Source organism: Globicephala melas, chromosome 3 (assembly GCF_963455315.2).
Source record: "Globicephala melas chromosome 3, mGloMel1.2, whole genome shotgun sequence".
Lineage (NCBI taxonomy): Eukaryota > Metazoa > Chordata > Mammalia > Artiodactyla > Delphinidae > Globicephala > Globicephala melas.
The window spans coordinates 64,731,895-64,757,817 of NC_083316.1; the positions used below are offsets into that span (position 1 = coordinate 64,731,895).

At 39.1% G+C, this 25,923-nt stretch overlaps 1 protein-coding gene across 4 annotated transcripts in view; it reads left to right on the forward strand.

The window, feature by feature from the left end:
* Nucleotides 1-8,070: 8,070 nt before the first annotated feature.
* The window catches only part of ATG10 (autophagy related 10), a 224,620-nt gene continuing 206,767 nt past the window's right edge, over nt 8,071-25,923 (forward strand). Inside the window, exons 1-2 of one of the 4 annotated variants that reach the window (XM_030846998.2) lie at nt 8,071-8,587; nt 23,380-23,499. In XM_030846998.2, the coding sequence (XP_030702858.2) occupies nt 23,392-23,499 (108 nt within the window). In that variant the 5' untranslated portion in view covers nt 8,071-8,587; nt 23,380-23,391. The remainder of the gene's footprint in view (nt 8,588-23,379; nt 23,500-25,923) is intronic. The other 3 variants (XM_060295973.1, XM_030847007.2, XM_060295974.1) reach the window with 3 other exon arrangements.

A 25,923-nucleotide genomic window follows, 5' to 3' on the forward strand; every position in this document is an offset into this window, starting at 1 on the left:
ACAGAGAAAGTAGAAGCTACCAGAAATACTTTCCTCGGGGCTTCTCTGGTGGAGCAGTGGTTAAGAACTCGCCTGCCAATGCAGGGGACATGGGTTCAACCCCTGGTCCGGGAAGATCCCATATGCCGCGGAGCAACTAAGCCCGCAAGCCACAACTACTGAAGCCTGCGTGCCTAGAGCCCGTGCTCCACAACAAGAGAAGCCATCACAATGAGAAGCCCGTGCACCGCAACAAAGACCCAATGCAGCCAAAAATAAATAATAAATTAATTAATGAAAAATAAATAAATAAATACTTTCCTCAACTTGGCCTCCACAGCACCTCTTTCCTCCCAGATACAAAAGCATCTGTTTCCACTCCTAGCACTACATCTTTCTCCTTTGCCCTCCTTCTAGTTAATGCATATTATTATTTGGGACTCAACCCCCTTCCTTTCTCCTCAGGGGCTGTGTTGCCTCAGTTATCTCTTTTCCTTTTAGTTCTTGGCCTATAGACTGGATCAACTCATACCCCCTTAAAAAGTGAAATACCAAAGTACCTTCCTTTGGCTCTGATTCTCTGCTGCCTTCCACCCTATCTTTGCCTGCTCTTCATAGAAAAGCTTGACATCTCCACTTCCTTGCTGCTTCCTTTTGCTGTTGTTGTTTTAAAAGACCCATATACTTTGTAATCCATCAGAAACTGACTTAGACCACCACCATAACAACCAAGATGCTTTGCTAAGTGATCAGTGTCTTCTTAAGTTCCAAATCCAACGGTCACTTTTCAGTATTTATCTTCCTTGATTTCTTTGCTTTATTTTTGATAGTTAACCACTCTCTAGAACCTCTCTTCTTGGTTTTTCCTGTCCCCCTCCTAATTCTTTCAGATCCTTGTGGACCCTTCTACTATTTTTAAAATATTGATGTTCTCTAAGATTTCACCCTCAGATCTCTTCTCACTATATATACTCTCTCTTGAATAGTGCCTTTTGTTAACATAGCTGCAACTATCACCTGTATATCAGCGACATCCAAATACAGGGGAGTGATTTTTTTTCCAGTGGGAATTACGATTTAAAGTCAGCATGAAAGGCAAAAATAGAGTAGAGTTAAAATTACCTTTGAAAAGTCTCCTAAAATACTGCATACACGATTTTAAATATATGTATACTACCCACCAAGAAATCCTACACAGCCAGTTTTCCTCTGCTATTGGAACAGAAGGTTGTTTCTTTAGTTGAACACCAGATGAAGTTGTTGGCTTGCATTTAAGGGGCCATGTTATAAGGAAAATATGTTTTTGTCTTTTTGCCAAGCACGTAGAGTAGAGCTAATATGTTAAGTAAGTGTAGGAGATAACTCCACTGTATATATTTTCAGCCTGACTTCTTTCATGAGCCCTGGACTTATACACCAAACTACCTACTGAATATCACCTTTTGGATATGCCAATCCAGCTTGTTTTAGTTAGAGTTCTAAAAGCTGAAGAAGTGAGATAAGTCACATTCAACTTAGCAAAGGCATTTATTAAAATGATAACAGTGATGTGACAAGGGTTTAACTCACATGTGGAGTGCTTTCCTATCTTCTGGGTTGATGTTCTTATTCCAGGCAGGTGTCCTTTAGCATTACACAGCTGCCGCAAGCCAGTCTGTCTGGCTAGAGCCATAGGCAGCTTCAGATTGGTGGAATCTCTAGGCCAAGCATCACACAAGCCAGTAACCTCTGGCTGAACACCTTTATTAAGACTAGTGGAATTCATAAGCATCAAGGAAGGCATTTCAATTCTTTACTGGCCCTTTCAAGTGCTGTGCTTCACCCATATATATATCACCTTAAAGACCATCCTCATGAAGCCATCATGACCCATCAGCCAAGCAAAATTCCAGCATTTCCCCATTGACTGGACTGAACATTTATAACAATTTGTATGTATTAAGAGCCAATTTTAGAGACAAGTCTATATATAGGGCAATAAGCATCACCTCCTCGAAAAGGGAACCCTCCTACACTGTTGTGGGAACGTAAATTAGTGCAGCCACTATGCAGAACATTATGGAGGTTCCTTAGAAAACTAAAAATAGGGTTACTGTATGATCCAGCAACCCACTCCTGGGCATATAACCAGAGAAAACTCTAATTAGAAAAGATATATGCAGACCAATGTTCACAGCAGCACTGTTTACAATAGCCAAGACATGGTAGCAAACTAAATGTCCATTGACAGATGAATGGATAAAGAAGATGTGGTATATATATACACTGGAATATTCCTCAGCCATAAAAAAAAGAATGGAATATTGCCATTTGCAGCAACATGGATGGACCTAGAGACTATCATACTAAGTGATGTAAGTCAGACAGAGAAAGACAAATAATATATAATATCATATGGGGAATCTAAAAAAACGATACAAATGAACTTACTTAACAAAACAGAAATAGACTCATAGACATAGAAAACAAACTTATGGTTACCAAAGGGGAAAGGAGGGGAAAAGGGATAAATTAGGGGTTTGGGATGAACAGATACACACTACTATATTTAAAATAGATAAACAACAAGGATCTACTATATGGAACAGGGAACTATATTCAATATCTTGTAATAACCTATAATGGAAAAGAATCTGAAAAAGAATATATAACTGCATCACTTTGCTGAACACCAGAAACCAACACAACACTGTAAATCAGCTATACGTCAATAAAAAGTTGTTTTGAAGAAAAAAAAAGCTTCACCTCCCCTTCATCATACACATCAAACAATATAAAGAATTAAAAGCATCATAATACAAAGCAGTCAGATATTACAACAAAAATGTAGCAACAACTTTGGCCTTTTTCAATCCATATTTAGCATTCTAACAGCACATCACTTCAATGGGACTGGACAGCTTTCATGGTGTCCTCCTTCCTGTCATCATTCATGTTCCATTATACGGTTTTTTTTTTTTTTTCTTTTTGCGGTACGCGGGCCTCTCACTGCCGCGGCCTCTCCTGTCGCGGACGGAGCACAGGCTCCGGACGTGCAGGCCCAGCGGCCATGGCCCACGGGCCCAGCCGCTCTGCGGCACGCGGGATCCTCGCGGACCGGGGCACGAACCCGCGCCCCCTGCATCGGCAGGCGGACTCCCAACCACTGCGCCACCAGGGAATCCCCATTATATGCTTTTTATTAGCATGCCTTGAGTATATATAGAATAAGGATGTCTCTTTACATCCTTCTACTATCTATGCCTACGTCTTTCTATTATCAGTACCTTAATTTGAGGAAGACTGAACCATGCAGGGACATTCAACACAGTCAACTCTGGGTTGCAGAAGGTGGGGAACTGCACATTTGGAATGTCCCATTATTATCCTTTGCTGGCCATCACATTTTAGCTTTCCTCCCTTTGAAGTTGACCTCTTTACCTCCATTGTTATTCTCTTTAAGAACAACAGGATATAATCTATATCCAGATAACATTCCTTTCTTTGTGTCAAATAGATATTCAGTAAAGATTATAAATAATTTGTTCCCATCTAAAATCACAGACATCAATTTTAATTTTTTTATTGGAGATAGCATTCTTTATTTTTATTATAAAAAGTAACATATCGATAATACATTATTTTTTCTTAAATCTGAAATAACAAAAAAGTATGAAGAATAAAAGTCATCCATAATACACTTACATAGGGATATCCATTATTAATTTTTGGTTATAATTTACCATTTTTCATTAGGACCATAAATGAATTCATACTTTAACACACTGATTTGTACCTGGTCATTTTTCCATTTTAGAAAACACAGATTACATGATTATATTAATGATTGTATTATTCCATTGCTTCTATGTATCAATCTCATAAATTTGAAAATGTATATATTTTTGTTCTCCACAGCCCTGCAAAGCTGGGATTATTACTAATTCCCTTATATAGAAATACAGATCCTGAGGTTCAGAGTGGGTAAGTGACTGCTGAAAATTTACATACCAAGTAAATGGCAGAAATAAAGGTTGCTCTAGGACTTCTTGACTCCAAATTGGTGCCCTTTCCACACAGTGTGTCTCCTGTCTCTGTAATGAGATAATGCAGATGAAGGGGCTGGGCAAGTGCACCCTATTGTTATTTATTTAAAGAGACAGCCTAAAGGGAGTCATTGCCTCAGGAACAACTTCTGATTTGGTCTGAATCTAGGGCAACTTCCCGAATTAAAACTGCGCAAAGGCTTCTAGGGCTGCAGATTGAACTCTTCTTCATGCAAAACATCATTATAACACAACAGTATCAATATGCAGTTGAGTCCTACAACAAGAATTAATTCCTGATCAGTGAACATAGCCATACAACATTAAAGAAAACAGGTCATTATTGAAAAAGGACATTCAAATCTGCAAGCTTAGCAGCAGACCCTAGGTATGTACATTGATCTTGTCTCATTACCCTTTTCCCCCCTTATTTTCTTCACCGAATGACAAGTGGAATGTCTAGCAGGGGAGGGCATCTTGCTACATTGGTCTAAGGAATCTAACCTGGAGCCTAGAAGGCAAAGGAGGTTGAACCAAAAATTTTGAAGAGTTTATGAGATTCTACAGTTCTCTATTCTCTATTCATTGCTTGCCAAATCAATGGATTCTGGAGACACAGTACTGCAAATATCCTGTTGAACTCTTTTTTCCCCACATAGTCCAAAGGTGTTACGCATTCTTTTATCACAGATAATTTGCTATTGATCTATTTTCTCATTTATGTCTTCTTGGCCCTCACACTACGCAGTTGGTCAAGATTTTGGTTTCCCTGGGGCAGCTGTCCTCTTATGCCTCCAAAGACTCTGGATTGACTTTCCCTTCAGGGTCCTGGACACTTCATTGAGACTTGGGACTAAAAGTCCACAGTGAGAACTTATTCCTATGAGGTTTTTGGGTACAAATTGCCAGGCCTTATTAAAATATAATTTTCAGAAAAAGATAAAATGATGACTTTCATACAGATATAAAAAAGGGCACATGTTAAAGAATTCATTTTACTCATATAATATGAGAGAACCAGGCAAAATGGGACAGCACTGATTCTTCCATGGGTAGGATGGGACAAATAAAATCACTACCGGAAGGACAGAAGTTACACATTTATCAATTACCCATGACTTACAAAGAACAGCAAAATAGCTCAATGAATAAGGCTAGAATCTAATAACCCAGAAGAATATGTTATAGACGCGCATAATTTTTTTAATATCCCTCCTTCAAAAATGAAAGAACATAGGGCCATCCCAACCAATTCCAGTGGAATAAGACAAGTAACCTGGATAATATCAGACCACTGCCAGAGAGATCCCTTTAGAACACTGAATTTCCCTGACAAATTTAAAACACAAGTTATAATTCCAAAATGTCCTCAAATGTTTAAAAGATAAAAATGTCCAACCAAGAATATTAGAAAATGGAGTAAATATCAAAATTCACTAAAATATTCCATAATTATTCATACCAGCTTTATTTATAATAGCCAAAAGCTGAAAATAACCTAAACGTCCTTCCCAGATGAATGGATAGATAAACTGTGGCAACCACCAATTTTTTTACTGTCTCTATAGTTTTGCCAACTATAGTTTTTTTCCTCTCATTCTTTAAGGTAAGTGCTATGTACACAGAGCTTCAAGATAAGTTTCTTATCTCTGTCGTCCAATCAGATTAGCTCCTCTCTTTCTTTTATGTAATTTACCTTTTCCTGAGGACCTCCTGGAAGGTGGTAGAGGACATCTGCCTACTACAGGCTGCAGCAGAGATAGCTATTCTCCCCCTGTATCTACTTTCCCCTTCTTCATTTTAATAAAACAATCCCACTTTGTCAAGGTTTGACTGAGCCCTTGGCTACCTAGCTAGAGACTGCATTTCCTACTTTCCATGTATCTTGGTATGGCCCAGAGGATATGTGCAGAAAGAATATGTATAAAAGTATTCATTGATTAAAGGAAAACACTAAATATAATACAGTTTGTATAACCCTATTTTGGATTTTTTTTCCCACTTTACAGTGTCTCAGCAAAATAAAATAAATGAAAAGCCAGAAGTCTCAAGTTCTATGAGGCCCTGTGGGAAACATGGACATTTAAAGTGGAATGGACAAACAGAAACCTGTGAGGGTGAAAACAAGAATGGTCAGGGAGCTAGAAGGAGAATCAAGGGATTATGGTTTTATGGAAGCTAAGGGAAGCAAGACTTTTTTTAGAAGTGATCAACATGTCCAAATGAAACAGAGAAATCCAATAAAATAAGGAATGAAAATGATTAATGATTCATAGATAATTACCTTCAGTCTCAGTTTCATATCAATAAAATGGGTATCTCATGTGGTTATTACAAGCTTAAACTAAACATAAGCTTCTGGTTTGTGGTAGGTGCTCAATAAATTTTATACCTTCCTTTCTCTCTTTTTGTGATTAACTCATTGTTTTATTCTAATACTAATTACTAGTGAGAAGCCCTGCTCGAGGCTGGGTAGGCACTGATGACAGACTGCACTAAAGTACTGTGTAGTGTACAGCCTGCCAGTACTATCCCTTGCCTGGAAGTTACCTGATTTACTTTTAGTTTCTTTGGTTTTGGCAGGTGAATCATGAAACTTAAAAACATCTCAAATGCAAAAAAAAAATTTGTTAACATGGTGTGTTGTTAATGCATGAAAAGTGTTTGTAAATTACTGAATACAATGTAAAGCAACACATTCTTATCATTGTATTAAAGCTTTATGTTTTTACTTATTTCTATTTTTTGGCCCTGCCACACAGCTTGCGGGATCTTATTTCCCTGAACCTGGGTCAGGGCAGTGAAAGCACGGAGTCCTAACCACTGGACTGCCAGGGAATTCCGATAAAGCTGTATGTTGTAAAGATAACTGCTTAAAGTTGGAGACACCCACCCACTGAAATTCTCATTGCCCTGTGATTTTTAAAAAAGCAAGTGGATAATTTTAATTGTCAGCTGTCTGATTAATTTATACCTATAGTTGCTCAAACATGTTAGGACAGTTCATCTTTACTAGCAGAATCTTTTTTAAAATTGAGTTTTAAACTATTTTACATGCAGTAAAATCTATCCCTTTTATGAGTTTTGGCAAACAAAGATCTAGAACACTTCCATTACCCCTCAAAACTTCCTCAAGCCCCTTTTTAGTCATTCCCTTCCCTTGGTCACTACTGATCAGTGTTGTCCCTTTTTCAGACCCTTTTACTTTTAAATAATTATAGGCTCACAGGAAATTCCAAGAATAGTACATAGAGTCCTGAGTACCCAACACCTAGCTTTCTCCAGTGGTGACATCTTACATAACTGTCGTACAAGATCAAAACCATGACCTGCATGTTTGAAGGCAGATTTTCCTTTCACTTCTTTGCCTGTTTACTCTTTTCTTTTGACACAAATTTAATTGTTGTGTTAAGAGGAGCAGATGCTAGTTTTCCCTTAGATGTCTGCAGTTGCATTTTCAGTATTTCAGTTGGATCACCGCTGTTACTCCTACATCTTTCTCTAGTCTTTTCATTATTCCACCTTTTCCCAATTTAATTCTCCTGCTAGATTTTTTTTTTTTCCTGAGCTTTGTGACACAGATGGTACTACTGCCAATTCCCGAATCCCTAACTTTTAACCTCGGTCTTTAAGTTTCAAAGGGGATGGTGCTTGTGCCTAATTGTTGTGTTCACAGTAATTTTGCAGCTTGCGTTATGAGAGCCGGCACGGTTCTCCAACCCCCGAGAGACGTTCTAGGGGCACTAAACGGTTCAGCTCCGTTCTTGCCCTACCTTTCACCATTGGTCATCCTTTTATTTTCCAGATACTTGGCTGTTTGTTAGAAGAGAGTATGCAGTGTCTCTCGAAACCGCTGGCAACCCCCCCTCTCCCTCAATGCGCCGCCTTTGTAATGCGCTGAGGAAACAGCCGCACTTCGGCTCTTTAGGCCGTTGAAGTGCGGGGCGGGGCCTCGGCGGCCGCCGTAGCAAACTGCAGGGAGGTCACGCCTTCCGGCCTCCGCCCCACGCACGAGGCCCACGACGTCAGCCGCCCGCGCGAGCCTAGTCCTAGGGTGTGCGGGAGGTCCAGTGCGCATGCTCTGACTGGGTCGCCTCTGGCGACGGAGGCTGAGGGAGGTGTAGAGAGCGGTCTAACTAGTGGGCGTCTCTGCTGGCTGGCTCTGCTCCTGTGCCACCGCCCTCTTGGCCCCCGGGGGCCCGTTGCTCCCCTCCCTGCTACCGCTGGCTCGGCGGTACCTCGCAGGGTGAAGGCTCCCTCTCCCCGGCTCCCCTTCCCCCCACCCCGTCGCCCCGCCCACTCTGGGCTGGGCGGCAGGGTCAGGGGCCGAGCGGAGCCGGGTGAGTATTCCCACAACCTTTGCCGGCCGTTTCTTTCCGGCTCTGTTTCCCGCACGGTCCTCACCCAACTGCCGGGGTAGAGAGGAAGGGCGGGCGCGGGTGGGCGGGAAACAGCCCAGCCCCGAACAAAAGGCTGGGGAAGCGGGGCTCCCGCCGGTGAAATGCAGGCCGGGTCGCGCTGGAGCCGCTGGCGGGTGTGGATCGCACTCCTGGGCCACCATGGAGACCTCACCCTCGATTTAGGTAGTTACAGACCTGTGTTTAAAGCCTGTACCGAGACAGAAATTCTTTGCCTCGTAACCTTGAAACAGAGGATATGAAATTACTGGTGATTCCAGTGGTTAAGTGCCACTTAACTTGAAGGAGTTTCTAATCATCAAGAATTAGGAGATTTTCTTCCAAATAACGTATCTACTCAGCATTTGAAATCACGAATGGGGGGTGGGTGGGATAAAGGAATAGTTAACTGATTTGTAGAAACAAACTTTTATGATGGTAGAAATTATAAACATCTCTGACAAGGCGAAAGGATAGCTACATGTCTTTTCAAAGTCAAAATAGAGCCTTGTCTAATAGGCCCACCTGCGAATCAATTAATTATCTAGGGGACTATACTTTTGTTTGACATAGTATCGATTAGGGCCCAAGCTTTGCAGTTACTTTTTTTTTTGTCTAATGGAGCAAATTATTTCTGACTGGGAGAAAAAAATACTACTGATGATTATAGTTTTATTGCCCTATTTCCAAGATTTTTATAATTTTTACCGTTGAGCTTGCTCCTTCATTATGAGTTCAGTAAATCTTTGCCAGAGGCTCACTTTGTATGAATCATGTTTATAACGTTTCAAAAATGACACTTCGACAGTGGCCTCACTCTTAAGTGGCAAAAGCTTAGTTTATACTTTTCAGAAGTGGAAGGCATAGGCCCTATGTAGTGTTCAATTACATTATTAGAATCCTGCATAGAATCCTCCTTGCTTCTGAAGGGTCAAATATGGACAAGAGGGGACATTTACAAAATGAAAACTTGGCCAAAAAAAAAAAAGTTGAGTATTGAGAAAGTCAAATTAAAGTTTTGCAATTACAAGGTTTAAAAATTGATATTTTACTTGAAACTAGTGGAAACAGTCTTTTCACTGGTTCTAAACTGGATTCATTGGATATACAATAGAATGTTACAAGATTATGCTTTTAAGTTTCTGAGAATGATAAGCAACCCCTTAGGAAAAACAAGTAGGGTAAAGTTTATCTAAGTAGTTTCCTTAAGACTGGGCTTGATTTGGTTATTAATATCTTTGAAGCCTAGAGACCGTTTGGGACCCTAGAGGCAGTGTTTGAAACATAAACATGCTCAGGGAACCATAACAACAGAATGCCCTAGAGATTATTTGGTGATTAACAAATGTCTTCAGAGGCCAAGTGCAGCTGCGTATAAAACAACTGGAAAATAGGGAAACAGAGAAGAAACCCTATGTAAAAGCATCCAGATTAGGGAGAGGCAGCTGAAAACGATGTAGACCCAGAGGCTCCTCTAATGTACCTGGCACCCCAGGCCTTATTGAACTTGTAGGTTTATAGGACCCAGAAAGAGTATTTACTAATATGAATTTAGCTTTGAAGTTAGGGTTATTTCATATCACTGTCATGTAATAGCTTTTCGAGAAAAACTTTTTAATCATCTTTTCTGAGTTCAAGAACTTACAATAGTTTCCTGTTGTCCTCTGTTTTAAATAGAATCTCTTTAGAGTTTTAAGGTGATTTAGAAACTGCTCCACTCCCCCTTCCCACCCCCAGTATTCCTATATTCCTTAATATTCCTAACACTCTCTATTTAGGCTCTTTACCTGTCTACTCTGCCTCATTTCAACCTGTTCCTAGATTCACTGACTGCCCCCACTCTTCATCATTTTTTGTAGCATCTCTGCCTTTCAGTATCCTTTTATACTTCTAGGATTATCTGAAATGTAACTCTTCTAGAGCAGAGGCTCTGGTTCCAGACTGACTGCCTTAGGTCAAACTGCCACATTTAACAGCTGTTACCTTGGACAAATTGCTTAACCTCTCTGTCCCAATTTCCTCATCTGTAAAATGGCGAAAATCACAGTGACTACCTCATAGGGTTGCTGTGAGGATTTAACAAGTTACTATAGTTTTGGTACATAGTAAGAGCTGAATACATGCTATTGTAATGATTATTTAATCCATAGTAATTCTTTAGACAGCGGTTGTACAATTTATCACTAATTTTTACTGTCTTTTATTGTCTAATGTTCTTTTCAGTTTGAATCTTTTCTTATAAATTTGATCTGTTGAGGGCAAAGATCATATAATCTTTTTAAAAAGTCTCTTAAAGTTCTCCCAGGATGATTCTGGGGGCTCGATATATTTTTTCCCTATCTTACTATCTAGTTTTCTATTTTCTGTTTTCCATTTTACTTCTGTTGCTTATATTTTAAAATGTATACCCTATTTTGCTCTAAAAGTACTTACAGTAGATTATAAACTATATATAATATAAAAACATACAAAATAAAGGTAAATCAGTCATGAAAATATGAAGCTTGAATAGAAAGGTGAGGTTGGGGTGCATTATACTCAAATATATACTGTGACCATTTGTATAATTGTTAGTGGTGGGATACAGACTGAGTTATGAGTTTCATGATGGTCAGAGGAAAGAAGGAAACATATCACTTGCTGAGGAAAAACATAGCTTCCTTGGAAGTATTTAGTGAGTGAAATGCACATTGTGATCACAGATTTCAAAGATATGCATGCAAAGTCATACTAAGAAACCCTAGGGTTAAGTTCTCCAACCTTGTTAAGCCTACTTCTCATTTTTTCTCAAAGGGGGCTCAACTGCCATTTTTATGGAATTGTTCCATACATTGCAGGATGCTTATCATACTTGGTCCCTGAGCACTAAATGGCAATAGCAGACTACAACCTCCACCCACCCTTTGTGACAACCCAGTGTGATCCTACTCATTTCCAAACAACCCCTTCAAGAGTGGTTCCTCCTGATGTTGGGAACCATTGGACCTTATCTGCCCATACTTTATACAACCTATGCTTCAACTACTGCCTTTTTTTTTTTCCCTTTTAACCTAGCATATTCTTTTCAGGCCCTGTCTTGCTGGAGCACTTCCATCTTTTTGACATGCTTTTGTCTCCACTTGGTAGGCCCTTATTCAAATTTCAAAATTCAATTCTGCGTTTTCCAGACTCCCTGTTTTTTTGGAGTCTTCTCTGATTTTCCCAGAAAAAAATTGACACTTCTTCCTCTGAGGACACACACATAGCAAGTGCTAGGATATTGTAGGTGCTGAGTGAATGAATGAAAAGCTTGCGGAAATAAGAAGGCACATTAATCTAGCCTTTAATGGAGACTTTGCAAGAAGAAAAATTTAAAGGGACTGTCTCTTCCGTTACAAAAAAGTCCAAGAGCTTTTTTTTTCCAAAAAATAATGATACTTGGTAATATATTTTAAAAACACATTGCTCTATCATATATTCAGACTATTTAGACCAGCACTGAGTCCATAACCTCTGATACAATGTTGATCTTTTTGTACCTTCTTATTTGTTGAATATCTTTGGCCAAGGTCATAAGCCTTTAGTTCCTGGTTCTGGTCTAATGAGCATATGTGCTGACTAGAGTTAGTTCTACAAGTCCCACTGTTCAAAGGCAGCAAAAGAGTTTGAGCTGATGGATCAGTTCAAATCATCACTGTCGGAGGAACAATTTCTCTCATGTGCATGCAGAGAAGTCTTGGTTTATGTAAAAAAATGATAATCTTCTTATAAAAGTAATGACACCGGTATCAGAAAGATTAGATGTCATATAAATCTGTTGTTTGAATGGGAAAAGATCCAATTGATGAATAGGCTTAAAAGTTTAGTTGAAGAAAGGTGCTGTAAAGAGGTAGAGATATGTAAAATAAATTCATTTAAAATTTTGAATTTTCCTTTTGTTCCTTACAATTTTTACTTAATATTTACCATGTGCTTAACTCTGTTATAGGTGCTAAGATATAAAATTATAAGTCACAGGTCCTCAGCAGTTTAGACATTGCTCTATCATCTTCCGATTTTCCTTGCTGTGGAAGAGATGGCTGAGGCTACACTGATTTTTGTTCCTTTGTAGATAAACTGTTTTTTTCTGCCTGCATTTTTGTTTTCCTTTTTGTTCTTTAAATAAAGATATTCCATAGACTACCTGTAGGCACAGGTTTCCTTCTAGCAGTTTCCTCAAACATACTGAGTCCATTCAATTTATAGAAGTAAATCTCTTTAATCTTTCTTTTACCCAGATCAGGAAAAATTTTTCAATGGTATGTTTGCTTATGATTTCAATTCAGAAATGCCAGTTATTTGTAGGTTGGATCTGTGTTCTTTGTCCTTTCTATCAATCAGTATGCATTGTTTTCATCTTGGTTCTTTTCCTTCTGTGTTTGGAGATCACCTCACGTGTATATGCTAAAATGTTAATGAGATTCTTTTCCAGCTTCTGTACTTCTCTCTTTTGCCTCTTATATAGAGTTTGTCTAATATTGGGTTGGCCCAAGTTCGTTCCGGTTTTTGCATAACATCTTATGGAAAAACCCGAACGAACCTTTTGGCCAACCCAATATTATTTGTTTGAATTCCCTTCCAGTTTTTTCTTCTTCAGTTTCCTTTTTAACCTTAGCTGTCTTTTTCCTTCTTATCTCTTGCTTTCAGTGGCTGCGTTTTTATTTTTCCTTTTTCTTTTTCAGTTGGTAAATTAGATAATTTCTAAGTTTTTCTCCTGATTCCCAGTGTAAGCCCATTATAGGAGCAAGCTTTCTCTCTTCCTCTTTATGGCAGTGCTCCTCTTTCTTATGGTGCACAAGCTTCATCTTGGCCCTGTGCTATTATTGAGGTTTTTGGTTTTCTTACCTTGACAGAAGAGGGACTTGTGTAGGGATGTTGTTGCTCATTCTTGTCAGAGTGAGTAAGCTACCTTCATCCTCCTCACTACACTTAGATGCTGGGGACTCTTCTTCTCAGTGTTAGGTTGGAGAGCATGTTGATAGATACAACCCAATTTATGAAGGATAGATCTTTCTGTACTCAGGAGAGGTCTTATTTTCCTATTGTCTAATCTTTCAGTCCTATGTCTCTAATGAGGGGAGTATTTTTCTGTAATTTGAAGTGGTTTATAGTTTTTTTTTTAATAAATTTATTTTATTTTTATTTTTTTTTGGCTGTTTTGGGTCTTTGTTGCTGCATGTGGGCTTTCTCTAGTTGCAGTGAGTGGGGGCTACTCTTTGTTGCAGTGTGCGGGCTTCTCATTGCTGTGGCTTCTCGTTGCAGAGCATGGGCTCTAGGTGCGCAGGCTTCAGTAGTTGTGGCACATGTGCTTCAGTAGTTGTGGCTTGTGGGCTTTAGAGCGCAGGCTCAGTAGTTGTGGTGCACGGGTTTAGTTGCTCCACGTCATGTAGGATCTTCCTGGACCAGGGCTCGAACCCTTGTCCCCTGCGTTGGCAGGCAGATTCTTAACCACTGCGCCACCAGGAAGCCTGGTTTATAGTTTTTTGAGTTTAGTGGTGAGACCGTATTCTTCTGAGGGCTCATACTGTTGCCGCAGCTACCTATTGCTGACACCTTCCACTTCTGGCCATGAACATTATATCATTGGTAAAGAATGTTCTTCAAAGAGAATTACTAATGGGTATTAGAAGCCAGTTGTGGCATTTGCCAATTTCTCTGGTGTAAATATTCCCACTGTGGTCAATTTCAGGCTGTCAACATGATGTCAACTGGCTCCCCAAATTCCTGAAAACTTAACTATTGATTGACTCTTTGATATAATCCAGCTCCAGCATGCCATGGCATAAAGTCCCACTGAAGGAGATGTTCCCTAAACTCTTGGAAGATGGTGGGGGTTGAGGAAAGGAAACGGTCTCATGAACTCTGTCCTCAGCCCCAAGCTGTGGGGCCACTGCAGCCTCTTTTTTTCTGAAGGAAATACAGAATTGAGAGTGAGATGCCTTCTTACCCTCTTCCTAACTGGACCTTTTGCTGCAGAGGCCATAGCAAGCATCAGCTACCAATAAAGCTACCCCACATCCCTCAATTCTAGTTTAGGTACAATGTTGTATCCTGTTTAAAGTTTGATTTCAGATGTGTGTTTCAGTGGGAAGGCAAGGAAGGAGTGCTGAGCCTGCTGGCCAACTGCTGCCAAGCCTGAACCAGCTTCCTTTCTTTTGCTGCTTCCTGTGCTATTTATTGGATTACTGGGGTCACACCTGCTGTGCCCTGCCCAGGCTGCCAAATGCCTTGAAATCCAGGCCCATTAATACCCCTATTAAAATGATCTATCTTTTGTCTCAGTGTTCTAGCATGAATCCTCCTCAAAAGTATCTCTGGTGCTAATTACAAATGCTTATTTTGGGCCCTTCAGAATCAGGTAGTTTCTGGTCTGAGCCTAGGATTCCACATTAAAATTTGTACCCTGGGTGCTTCTTTACTCTCTAAAATTTGAGGACCATTGCCCGAGGATCCTGCTAGGTAAGTGATTAACTAATCTAAATTAATGCAAGCCAAGTTCTCATAAAGATAATAGGTTGAATTCACTTCCCTTGCTAGTAATTGCATGTTTTTTTAGGAAAGAGTCTAAATCTAAAGTTAAAATGCAGAATTGCTGCAGGGAGGGACAAGTACAAGTAGGCAAGGAAGTTGCCTACTTTTATTAGTTAAAAATGATCTTTAGGGCTTCCCTGGTGGCGCAGTGGTTGAGAGTCCGCCTGCCGATGCAGGGGACACGAGTTCGTGCCCCGGTCCGGGAAGATCCCACATGCCACGTAGTGGCTGGGCCCATGAGCCATGGCCGCTGAGCCTGCGCGTCCGGAGCCTGTGCTCCGCAACGGGAGGGGCCACAACAGTGAGAGGCCCGCGTACCGCAAAAAAAAAAAAAAGATCTTTAATGTTTAAAGGTATGCATAGTACAATATGTTCTGTGATAATCACATTTTTGTAAATGATCTAAGTTCTGGGGAAATTTAGTTATATGTCTTAAAGTGTTTTAGTCTTGTTATGACTCTAATATATATTGATTTATAGATTCATCAAAAGAAATGTCTCTGACCAAAAGCACAAAACAAACAAAAACAAAGAATCAGTTCCCCACACATTAGATTAAAAATCCTATAAAAAAATGTGGAGAGCTGTAGTGAAAAAAATTGTTTTTAAAATTAAGAAGGATCATTTGAACAATGATTATATACACAGTGTTAGAATTCGTTGGGGCCGCGTTTCTGAAAAGATATTTAATAGCAGCAGAATAAGCTTCTTCACACTGTCTACTTTAGGGCTAACCTATAGTTTAGAAAGACTTCTTTCACTTGGTGAGGAAAAAAAATTATTCTACCTTTCCAATCTTTAGCCTCTGTTGGAGCACTTAAAATAAGGTTTTGATTGTTTGAGCTTAAAAACAAACAAACAAACAGCTGTTCAGCAAGGGTGAAAACTCAAGCAAAATAGATGTATTAACAGCTTACACCTTATGACATGAAAGAGCTCTGACTCATTTCTGACTTTTCCTTATAAGAGATGAGAGGTTCATTGTTTAGGATAAGATGAGAATTGGAAGTAGTCTTTTACTGTGAGTTCATCTGTGTTCTGTTGTCACCTCTGGTCTGAAGATAGCTTAAGTCTGGAAACATAGGCAGTTCACATGTCTCAGGTTTTCCATGTGCAAAATAAGGATTATTCTTGCCATTATTGCTTAATAAGCTGCAGTTGTGGTTATTTCCATTTTTGACCATAATTTCAGCCATCTCTTAATAGAAAGTTCTTAAGATTCTAATTTCTGTCTCTACTAGTCTAGGAACTTGGTAAAGGACCAGAGTATTACAACTTGAAAAGTACATATAAAAATGTTAATTGAATTATATTTTCCTTTTTAATGAGTTGAAATATTCTAACTTGAGCAAAGAGGCAATAATTACTCAGTGATATTTCATTATACCATATTATGATGATTTGAATTGAGATGGATATCATTTTAATATAGTATAATTCCTAATTTTGTAATCAAGCCATAAGTGTTTTTATTATTGTATGTAACATCCTTCAGCAAAGCCCGGTCCTTAGATAATTTTAAAAGTATTCAACCAAATATTAATTAGTGCTTTGATGTTCAGTCATCTTGCTAGTGGCACAGTGCTGTTAATTAGATAAACTATGGCTATTGAGTGAAATTTTATGTTTCGACTAACATTTTGAAGAGTTCAGTAAACCTCAAGTAACTGGAGGGCTTAGGGAATGGAGTGTTTTCACTTAGTTCAATTTTATTATTAAGTGAGGGTTTGTTTGGAATTTATAGAATGTTCCAAAATGTATTAGTATTCTTTATGAATTAAATTCAATTTTTCTTTGATTTAGTATCTCTCAGTATATGTCACAGTCATCATATAGTCGGAAAAATGATTTCTCTAACCACTTTGTTTTGGTCTTCCTATTCTCGTTCTCTATCCTCTCCCTGAGTGATCAAATGTGTTCTGTTATCTATGAAATGCTGATTTAGAATCAATATTTCTAGCTCAGATTTCTCTTTCCTCTTGAGTTCCAGATCCATCTCAAAATCCCTGCTAGATCTCTTTGCTGGGTATTCCATAGGTATTTCAAACTCAAACTCCGTAGCGCTACATTAAACCCATCTCACTCCCCAGACCTGCTTTTCCTAGAGGGATCTGTTTCAGTCAGTAGACCACCACTTAAGGCCAAGAGCTAGGACTCTTTCTTGAACCTTTTCTCCCTTCAATCCCTTACATACCAAGGTCAGCCAGTTGTTGTGATGAGTATACTACACTATCAAAATATCTTTTGAATCCGTCTCTCTTCTACCCTACTGCCAATCTTTGGCTCTGTTTAGCATTATTTCGTCTCTCCTAAATGATTGTAAGGACCTTTTAAGGGGTCTTCAGTCTGGTTAGATCTGTAGTCCCTTTTGGAAACCAGAATGCAAATCTGCTCAGTTTACTACCATTTCAAAACCCTTTAGAGCCCTCAGGCTACAAGGCTGTTTTGTCTTCATCAACTGTGGTTTTCTCAGTACCCTTCCTCTACCTCTGTATTTCAGTCAGACAAGAGTTCTTCAATTACTAGACCTTCTCTTACATTCTTAGGCTTTTGCACAGTCTTTTCCCTTTACCTCCTCCTTTTGCTGTTAGCTTCTGTTCTTCCTTTTACAGACTTCTTAGATGTCACTTTCTCAACTTGTATCTGCACTGAAGCACCTTGTTACCCAGAATTCTTTGTGTAAACTGGAGATCTCACTTACACCTTGAAACATTTGACTGCCTTTGTAGAAGCCCCTAGAGTTTATCGACTCTTCTGTACTTGGTTCTTGTACTTGGTGCTTTCTCTTCCCAAACTTGTTCTCCCACTGTTCCCCTGTTCCTCTCCATTGTGATCTCAGGATCACACATCCACAGCAAAAAAAACTTGTCTAAACCCTTAATTCATTATTTCCTTTACTACATTCTGTGGAGTAAGATGTTAAAAAGTGTTCCCAGGAAAAAGAATTTTGTGGTCAAAAGAGTTGGGAAACCCTGAGTTAATAGTTTCCCCATATAAATGTGCATTGTGAATCTCCAGGGTGGGAGTGGTGAGTGGATGTAGTGTGGATGTTTCTACACGTATCTTACATGATGTTAACATCTGCACAGGTTAGTGCTTCCACTAACTCGTTTTAAAGGAAACTTGACTTAAAAAACAAACAAACAAACAAACAAAACCCAAAAACTCTTTGAATGGAGGCTTTTTCCTCCACTCTACAAAGCTCAGTGTACTGAGATTTCTGGTAACCCCACTTCTGAAGAGCCAACTTTAGGTTACTGCTTCTCCAGCCTCATGTAAATATTCCTGCTCCTCTGAGGCTCATGAAATTCAGCTCTACCAGGTATGGCAAGGTAGACTTTTTTCTCACATGCTGTCTGTCCCTAATCACTGGTAGTTGCTGCCTTGAGGGTCATCTTGAGAAGGAATCCAAGGCTGTGTTTGGCTATCATGAACACAGGTATTGGTTTTTAGTGATTATTCTTGATGGACTTGGCATTATATACCACATATTACTTACCACCTCTGTGCTCTATTGTCTTCTACCGTTTGCCCCTTGTCATTTCTAAATCTCCTAGTTTAACTTACATATTTTTTAAAGAGCTCTCCATTCCCAGTAGCTCTCAGAATAATCCTAAATGACTTCAGTGTCCATGTGGAAGACAGTAAACATTACACGTCTTATAGTTGTTTAAACCTCCTGAGCTCCAGTGACCTCCATCTCCAAGCTACCTTATATACTTATTTCCATGGCCACAGCTGAGACCTTCTCAATTTCTAAATCTCATAGTCTTCCCATCTTCCATTTCCCTCCTTTCACTGCAGTTGTCCTTTACCCTCTTTCATATGCAGTATTTCTTGATACTGCCATATTTTCCCAGCCCCTTTAACCTTCTCTTGGCATCTTTTCTTTTTCTACATAATCTGGACCACTGAGCTGTTCTCACTAGCATATTCTGTTTCCTCTTTCATCCTTATCCTTCCACTGACTCAACCCAGCAAAAAACCTCAACTTGCATGCATATTCATTGCAGCCCTCTCTGCTTGTTCTGACACTTCAGGAGCTGAGGACTGCCGAAGGCAACCACAATACCTCACAGAGTGTTGCACTACAAATTCAGGCTCGCAACCTGTGCTGGGCCTTCACTTGTACCTGCTCATCTTAAAATGTTGTCCTCTCTTCTTCTTCACCATCAATTCCTAATCTATACTCGCTTTCTCAAACACTCTGCTTTTATCATTATCCTCTACCCCTGCATCTGAAAATCTTGTGATCATCAGACTTTGTCTTCCTTAATTTGGGGTGCCATTGAAAAACTTCTCTAATTTTTATGTTCATCCTCAAATGCCTTTTCTCTGATTGCAAGGGACAAGGTGTTAATTGTGTTGTTCAAATCCATCCTGTGCTGATGACCACATCTCCTCCTAGCCCCTTTAGGATATTGCTTCATCAGTCACTTTCTCTCTTTGGTATTTTCAACTTTTACCTCTCTCCAACCCCCTTTGCTCAGCTTAAACATATATTCATATCTCCCTTTCTTAGGAAAAACAGTATCCTCCCTTAAGCCTATGTGCTGCTTCTGTTACCAATTTGTATCACTTTTCAATCAAATTTTTTGAAAAGTAGTCTACAAAGTTTTTACTTATTTCCTCACTTGTAGTTTTCTCCTCAGCCCACCACAATCTGGCTTCTCTCTCCACCATTCCTGAAACTGCTCACTAAGGCATCAATGACGGCTTCATTTTCAAGCTCCATGGATGTTTTCAGTCCTTTTCTTAATGGACCTCTCTTTTTCTTTTGACATTGTTGGTTCTTTGTTAGCTATTCTCTACTCCCTGGGCTCTGTGGCACTGCTCTTGCTAGGATCTCCTAATGCCTGACTCATTCTCTAGCTCTTTTGTTCATTCCTCTTCCTCAGTAGGTCCCTTAAATGTTGCTGCTCTGAAGGTTTCTTCCTCAACCCACTGCTCTTCTCACTATGCACAGAGGTTCCTAACTTTCTGGTTAAGACCCCTCAAACAATCTGTTGAAAATTATAGAATCTTTCCTTTCCAAAATATAGATAGGCATATACATACAAAATTTAGTGTAAAATTTCATGACCCACCAGAAGGCTTATTAAGAATTTGCTGTATGCATTCCAGCTGGGCAGTATTCACCCTCATGGTTTCATTTGTCTCTTTTAAACAGATGACTTGCAAATCTCTTAAGTTCATTTTAGCTTGCCTCCATAACTTAAGATGCATATTCTTTCCATTTCATTTCCATTTCATTGCCTGGCTTTAGATCCTCATGACCTCTCATCCAGCAACAGCTTCTAACTCTCCTCCCTGCCCTCAGGCTGTACCCTTCAGATCCATCTTCCACAGAACCACTGATGATTTACTATTCTGACCTTTTCAGCTCCAACGTCTGATTCTCTGTTTCCTGTGGAGACAGTCCAAACTCTGGCATGGCACACAAGTGACCTTTCAGGAAGTTCATCACTATTCTATCTGGTATCTTTGAGGCCCTTCCCATCCATTTCTCCTCCACTAGTGAGGGCAGACAGATTTAACTTGCATGGGATTTGACTATCTCTGTCTTACTATACTCTCTTTATCATGTTGGTGACATCAAACTTGCGGTTCTGTACACCCTTACTTACCTTGGTTCACACTGTCCTCCCCGCTTGGACCACTATTCTAACCCTTGTGCTTCACTCACTGACAATTTGCCCTGCAAAAACTCCTACTTAACCTTAAAGGTTCATCTCCACCCTCACCCCAGACACTTTCCCACACCATCCCCTCTTTGTAAGGAACTCTTCTTGTGCCTACCATAATCTGTGCATCACTCCATTGTATATACTTTAACTCGAAGTCCTCTTTTGCATTGCTGTCAGAATTAAGAATTGAGCTGTTAATTGAGAAATCTGACTAAAGCTAGAGTTAAAAAAATACATTTGTACTTAAAACATTTTATTTCAACTTAAAACATATAAACATTCATTTGCGAATTTTCTCATGTATGACCAAGGCATTTTCTTTGAGTATGGGTACTTGATTGGAATTCATTGTTCATTCTTAATTATACTGAACCTGGAATGCATCCTGTAAATTTCTAGTTTTGGTTTAAAAGAAAGAACTCAAGCCACTTGTGCCGCAATCTGAGTGCATAATCCTTGATTTGTATGATTTTTTCCCCCTCAGCCAGTCTTTTCAGTTGTATTGTCTATAACTAGTTCAATAGTAGTTTGTTTTTTCTTATGAAGACTTACCTTTGTAGTCTTTCCAAGTCTTTATAAAGTCTACGTCTTAGAAATAACAGTTGTGTTTCTTTTTTACTTACATTTTATTGGTTTGGTTTGTGTTGCATTTAATTAAAGTATGTATTTATGATACATGAATATGGTTTGTGAAAGTACACTCAACTGATAGGAGCAGAGATGCTTCATAAAAAGCATGCTGTAGACATCAGTCATTGTTTTACAGAGGGAATAGATGCTGTGTCAGTTAATCTGGCAAGTTGAATGGAGGTTGGTCTTATAAGAGAGTTTCTGCTGTAATTATTGTTACTGGTTATCTCCCTTCATTGCAAGATAAGTTCTTTTTTTTTTACAGTTCATACTTCATTTACTTATTCATTCATCCAACAAATGTTTATCAGGTTCAGTCTAGAGCCAGGCACTAAGCTGGGTGCTGGGGGTACCAAGATGAATTAGACTCGAATCTTGTCCTCAAGATGTTCATGGTCTAGTGGGGGAAACAATGTACATCTTGATGGAAGCATCCTGGAGGGACACCTGTAGAATGTGTATGAGTTTGCCAGGTGGGTAAACGCTTCTGCAACCACGAAGGACAGAGAAGTAAGCAGCTGTAGAGTGACTGTCCCCCAGGTAACCTTTGGCAATGTCTGGAGACATTTTTGGTTGTCACAACTGGGGAAAGGGACGCTACTGGCATCCCAGTGGATAGAGACCAGGAATGCTGCTCAACATCCTACAATGCTTCATTCAAGATAAGTTCTTACAAGGCAAGAACTATACACTTTTTCATTTTTGTGTATCTAACCTTTACCTATGCACAGTGCCTACTACTTACATACAATATGTATTTGTTGGATGAGTGAACAAATTCTTATGTAGGTCATACTAAATTTGAATATTCAGAAAGAACACTGGACTGAGAATCAGCTAGTATAGACAGATCATTGGCCCTGGAGCCAAACTGGGGTTTGAACTTTTCCTCATTTGTATTCTTGAGCAGATTACTTACTCTTTTTCATTTGAGGAATGAGGGTAACAGCAGCCTTTGGGTTTTGTGAGGATTAAATGGGAATGTGAAGTGTCTAGCATAAGCACCTGACATAGTAAGCAGTTAACAAGTGCTAATTGTCCTGATGATGCTTATCACTAATGAGGAGAATGTGGGAATTCACTTGGTCCAACTTTTCTCATCAAGAGACTTGAACTATATAATCTGAGTTTCCTTCCAGCTGCTCTAAAATTTTCTTTCTATAAACAATGTTTCATGTTTTAGATAGATTTATATAACAAATATGTGGGTAATCCTTGATTTTGGCACACTTGTAAACTCAATAAAGTAGGTAATTAATTAGGTGATCATCACCTTACACCTTGCAAAACAAATACTTTCAGGCTTTAGAACATCTTTTGTTAGTGAGTTGAACTCTAATATAAGGTGTGAAGAACAGCCCAGCTCCACTAATCACTGTGATGCTGCCTATATAAGAGCTAAGGTAGGAGATAGAGAAGGAAGCGTGAGGAGGTTGTTTGGAAGCATTAGCTTAGAAGAAGTGAGATAATGAACACTTGAAAGTTAATTTATGGACAAACTAAACTTTTTGAACCATAGATACGTATTTGTTATCAATACAAAGCTAGGTTTTGGGTTTTCATGTTTTTTTTTTTAAAAAAAAATAAATTTATTTATTTATTTATTTTTGGATACATTGGGTCTTCGTTGCTGTGCACGGGCTTTCTCTAGTTGCGTGAGCAGGGGCTACTCTTCGTTGCAGTGCGTGGGCTTCTCATTGCGGTGGCTTCTCTTGTTGCGGAGCACGGGCTCTAGGCACGTGGGCTTCAGTAGTGCGGGCTCTAGATCACAGGCTCAGTAGTTGTGGTGCACAGGCTTAGTTGGTCTGCTGCATGTGGGATCCTCCCGGACCAGGGCTTGAACCCGTGTCCCCTGCATTGGCAGGCGGATTCCCAACCCCTGTGCCACCAGGGAAGTCCCTGGGTTTTCATGTTGATCACATTTTCTTCCTGATTAAAAAAGGGGGATAGGGTGAGAAAGATGGAAACAAAACACTTTTTTTTTTGGAGTGGCTCTGAGGTTATTTTCCAATATACATCCCAAATTTTTGTTTGTTTAAAGAAATAAGTGAATTAGCTGAATTCTTTTTAGTATTCATTCCACAGCTGATGCTAATAGTTTTTATGTTTCAGTTGTTATTTAGTATGGAAGAAGATGAGTTCTTTGGAGAAGAAACGTTCCAGCATTATTGTGCAGAATTCATTAAACATTCACAGAAGATAGGCGATTGCTGGGAATGGAGAACTTCAAAGGTAAGAAAATTTTATTTTCTATTTCAATGGGGTTTTTTTTTTGTTCCCCTCCCACGAAAACCTCAGTAATTGAAAGTAATGTATGAAAGCTAGTTTGATTTAGTAGAAGGCTTAAATTGAAGAATGTTTTAAAACAGATGTCCATTTTATTACTTCAGCTATATATACTCATTATAATTAGGCTAATGAAGTATTATCTACAAAAGTCCTTAGGTGAACTGCTTCAATTTAATAATAAGAGTTGTTAGCATATTAATTATCTGAATGTAAACAGATGCTTCTGTGGTGCTTCAAACCATTTGCTTACACTATTAATTTTCTTAGGAAACTACTTTTGTCCAGAGAGTGGAAAGATAATCCAGAAACCAAACCATAGTCAAATAATCACAAATTCTGAAATATTGAAGACTGTATTCACTGGGAATTTCTTAATAATATAAATACTTCCAAAACATTCTTTCTTTTGATTCTATTCAGTAGTAAAAATGTAAAAGGTCTATGTACTCATTTATTTCCACACATACATTTGGTAAGGTTCTCTGCCAAAAGCTCTTTAAGAGTTCCTTGAAATACTGTTCTTAGAGAATAAGTAAGTTTTCTCTACTTGACATTTTATCTGATCCGTGAAAAAGTGGTGAATCCTGATTCTCTGCTGATTAGCTGTTTCCTATATGAAATCTGAGAAATGAGAACAGTTTTGAGCTTATTCCTATGATTCAGATCTAGAGGCTAGGGAAATGCAGGCCTTGATCAGATCTAGATTGTCACTGGGAGGAGAAGCCATGATTCCTCTTGGGTCGTATATCAGCTAAGCTTTGACAGGGGAGCTCATGTGAGGGTTCAGAGGTATAGAGTCAATTTCTTGTGGTGGATTCTAGCCCCACTCTCTAAGCTAGTGATGGGACAGTTCATAAACTTTTAAGGCATCTCTTGCTTTAGGATAACATGACCTTACTAGCATCTTTTATTAATTTTGTTCCTGAGTATTTAAAAATTTTGTTTGCTATTGTGTTTGAATTTTTATTCATCTTATTTCTTCTATGATTATTATTGACATATAAAAGAACTGCTAATTTTTGTATATTAATTTTGTAACCATTCAGTCATCTTACTGAATTCTCCTGTTAATTTTCATAATTTTTCAGTGATTTCTCTTGTGTCTTCTAGGTAGAGTGAGGTTATCTGCAAATGAGGAGTTTTTTGTTGCCTTCTTTGTAATATTTCTCCCTACTATTTATGAACTGAGTAGAAAAATGTTAATAGTAATAACAGCTCTCTTTGTCTTCTTCCTGACTTTAATATTAATGCTTCTGATATGTAATGATTAAAACGTTGGTTGTTTATTCATTGAATGAGAATAGGTTTCTGACCCCTTTTGTCCTGTAATAATTTGTGTGATTATTCCTTGGGAACTTTCCCTTTTCCCCAGGTTAAAAAAAAAAAAAAAGAATTTTTCTTTTATCTTAAGTTGGAAGCAGGATAATAGAGATTCCTGTTACCATTTCAGTGACCTAGCAGAGTTGGGGAGCAGAAAGGTAGGAAGTTGGGTCTGTGTGTGTATGTATGTGTGTGTGTGTGTGTGTGTGTGTGTGTGTGTATGTATGTGTGTGTGTTGGGAGACTCTGGGGAAGATCTCCAAGAGACAAATTTTATGTCAGAAGTTTCTTCACTGAATTTGTTGAAACTAGTGCCATAAGAACCAGTTTTCAGGATTTGTTTTTATTCTGGCCTGGCCTCTACTTCACGGATGGGTATGGCTAAGTCTAGTTTCTTGTTTGCTGCCACTTTCTGCTGAGTTCCCTACCCTTTGGAGTAAGAATTGCACCTTTAATTAAGGGCTGTTCTCTTTAATGTGGGGGTAAGCCTGTAGATAGTATCAAAACAAAACAAAACATTCATCAGAGAAAATCTTTATAGCCTTAGGGTAAGGACTGCAAACTCAAAAGTCTGTGAAGACCTGGTTGGGTAATGTAAGTGGGTCAAGCTGCCAGAGACAAGACAGAATGGACACTGAGTCTTGGGGCCTGTGGCTGACCAGAGTGCTTGGCCTGAGACCAGGTTGGAAACATGGGCCTAGGGTTTTACCAGATCTTCCAAGAAAAGTAAAAAAGATTTGGGGGTAAAATCTAAATTTTTAAAGGTTGGCAACTAATTAAAAAAGATATTTTTTAAACACAGTGAGGACCAAACCCAGCATGCCAGTGATGTATAATATGTGGGCTCTGTGTGGCCAGTGGGTGACTTCTGGGACTGGATGTCTGCATGGTGTTGACTGTGGTTTCTCACCCAGCCCTGCCTCAGTGCATGCTGTTGATCTGAATTAGGAAAAGGGACTCCAGCAAGGAGATCCCTCTCTTCTGTATTTTGGAATATTAGTATTTTTACTACTTAATTTCTGCAGTTCTGTACCCAGTTTAAGAAGGA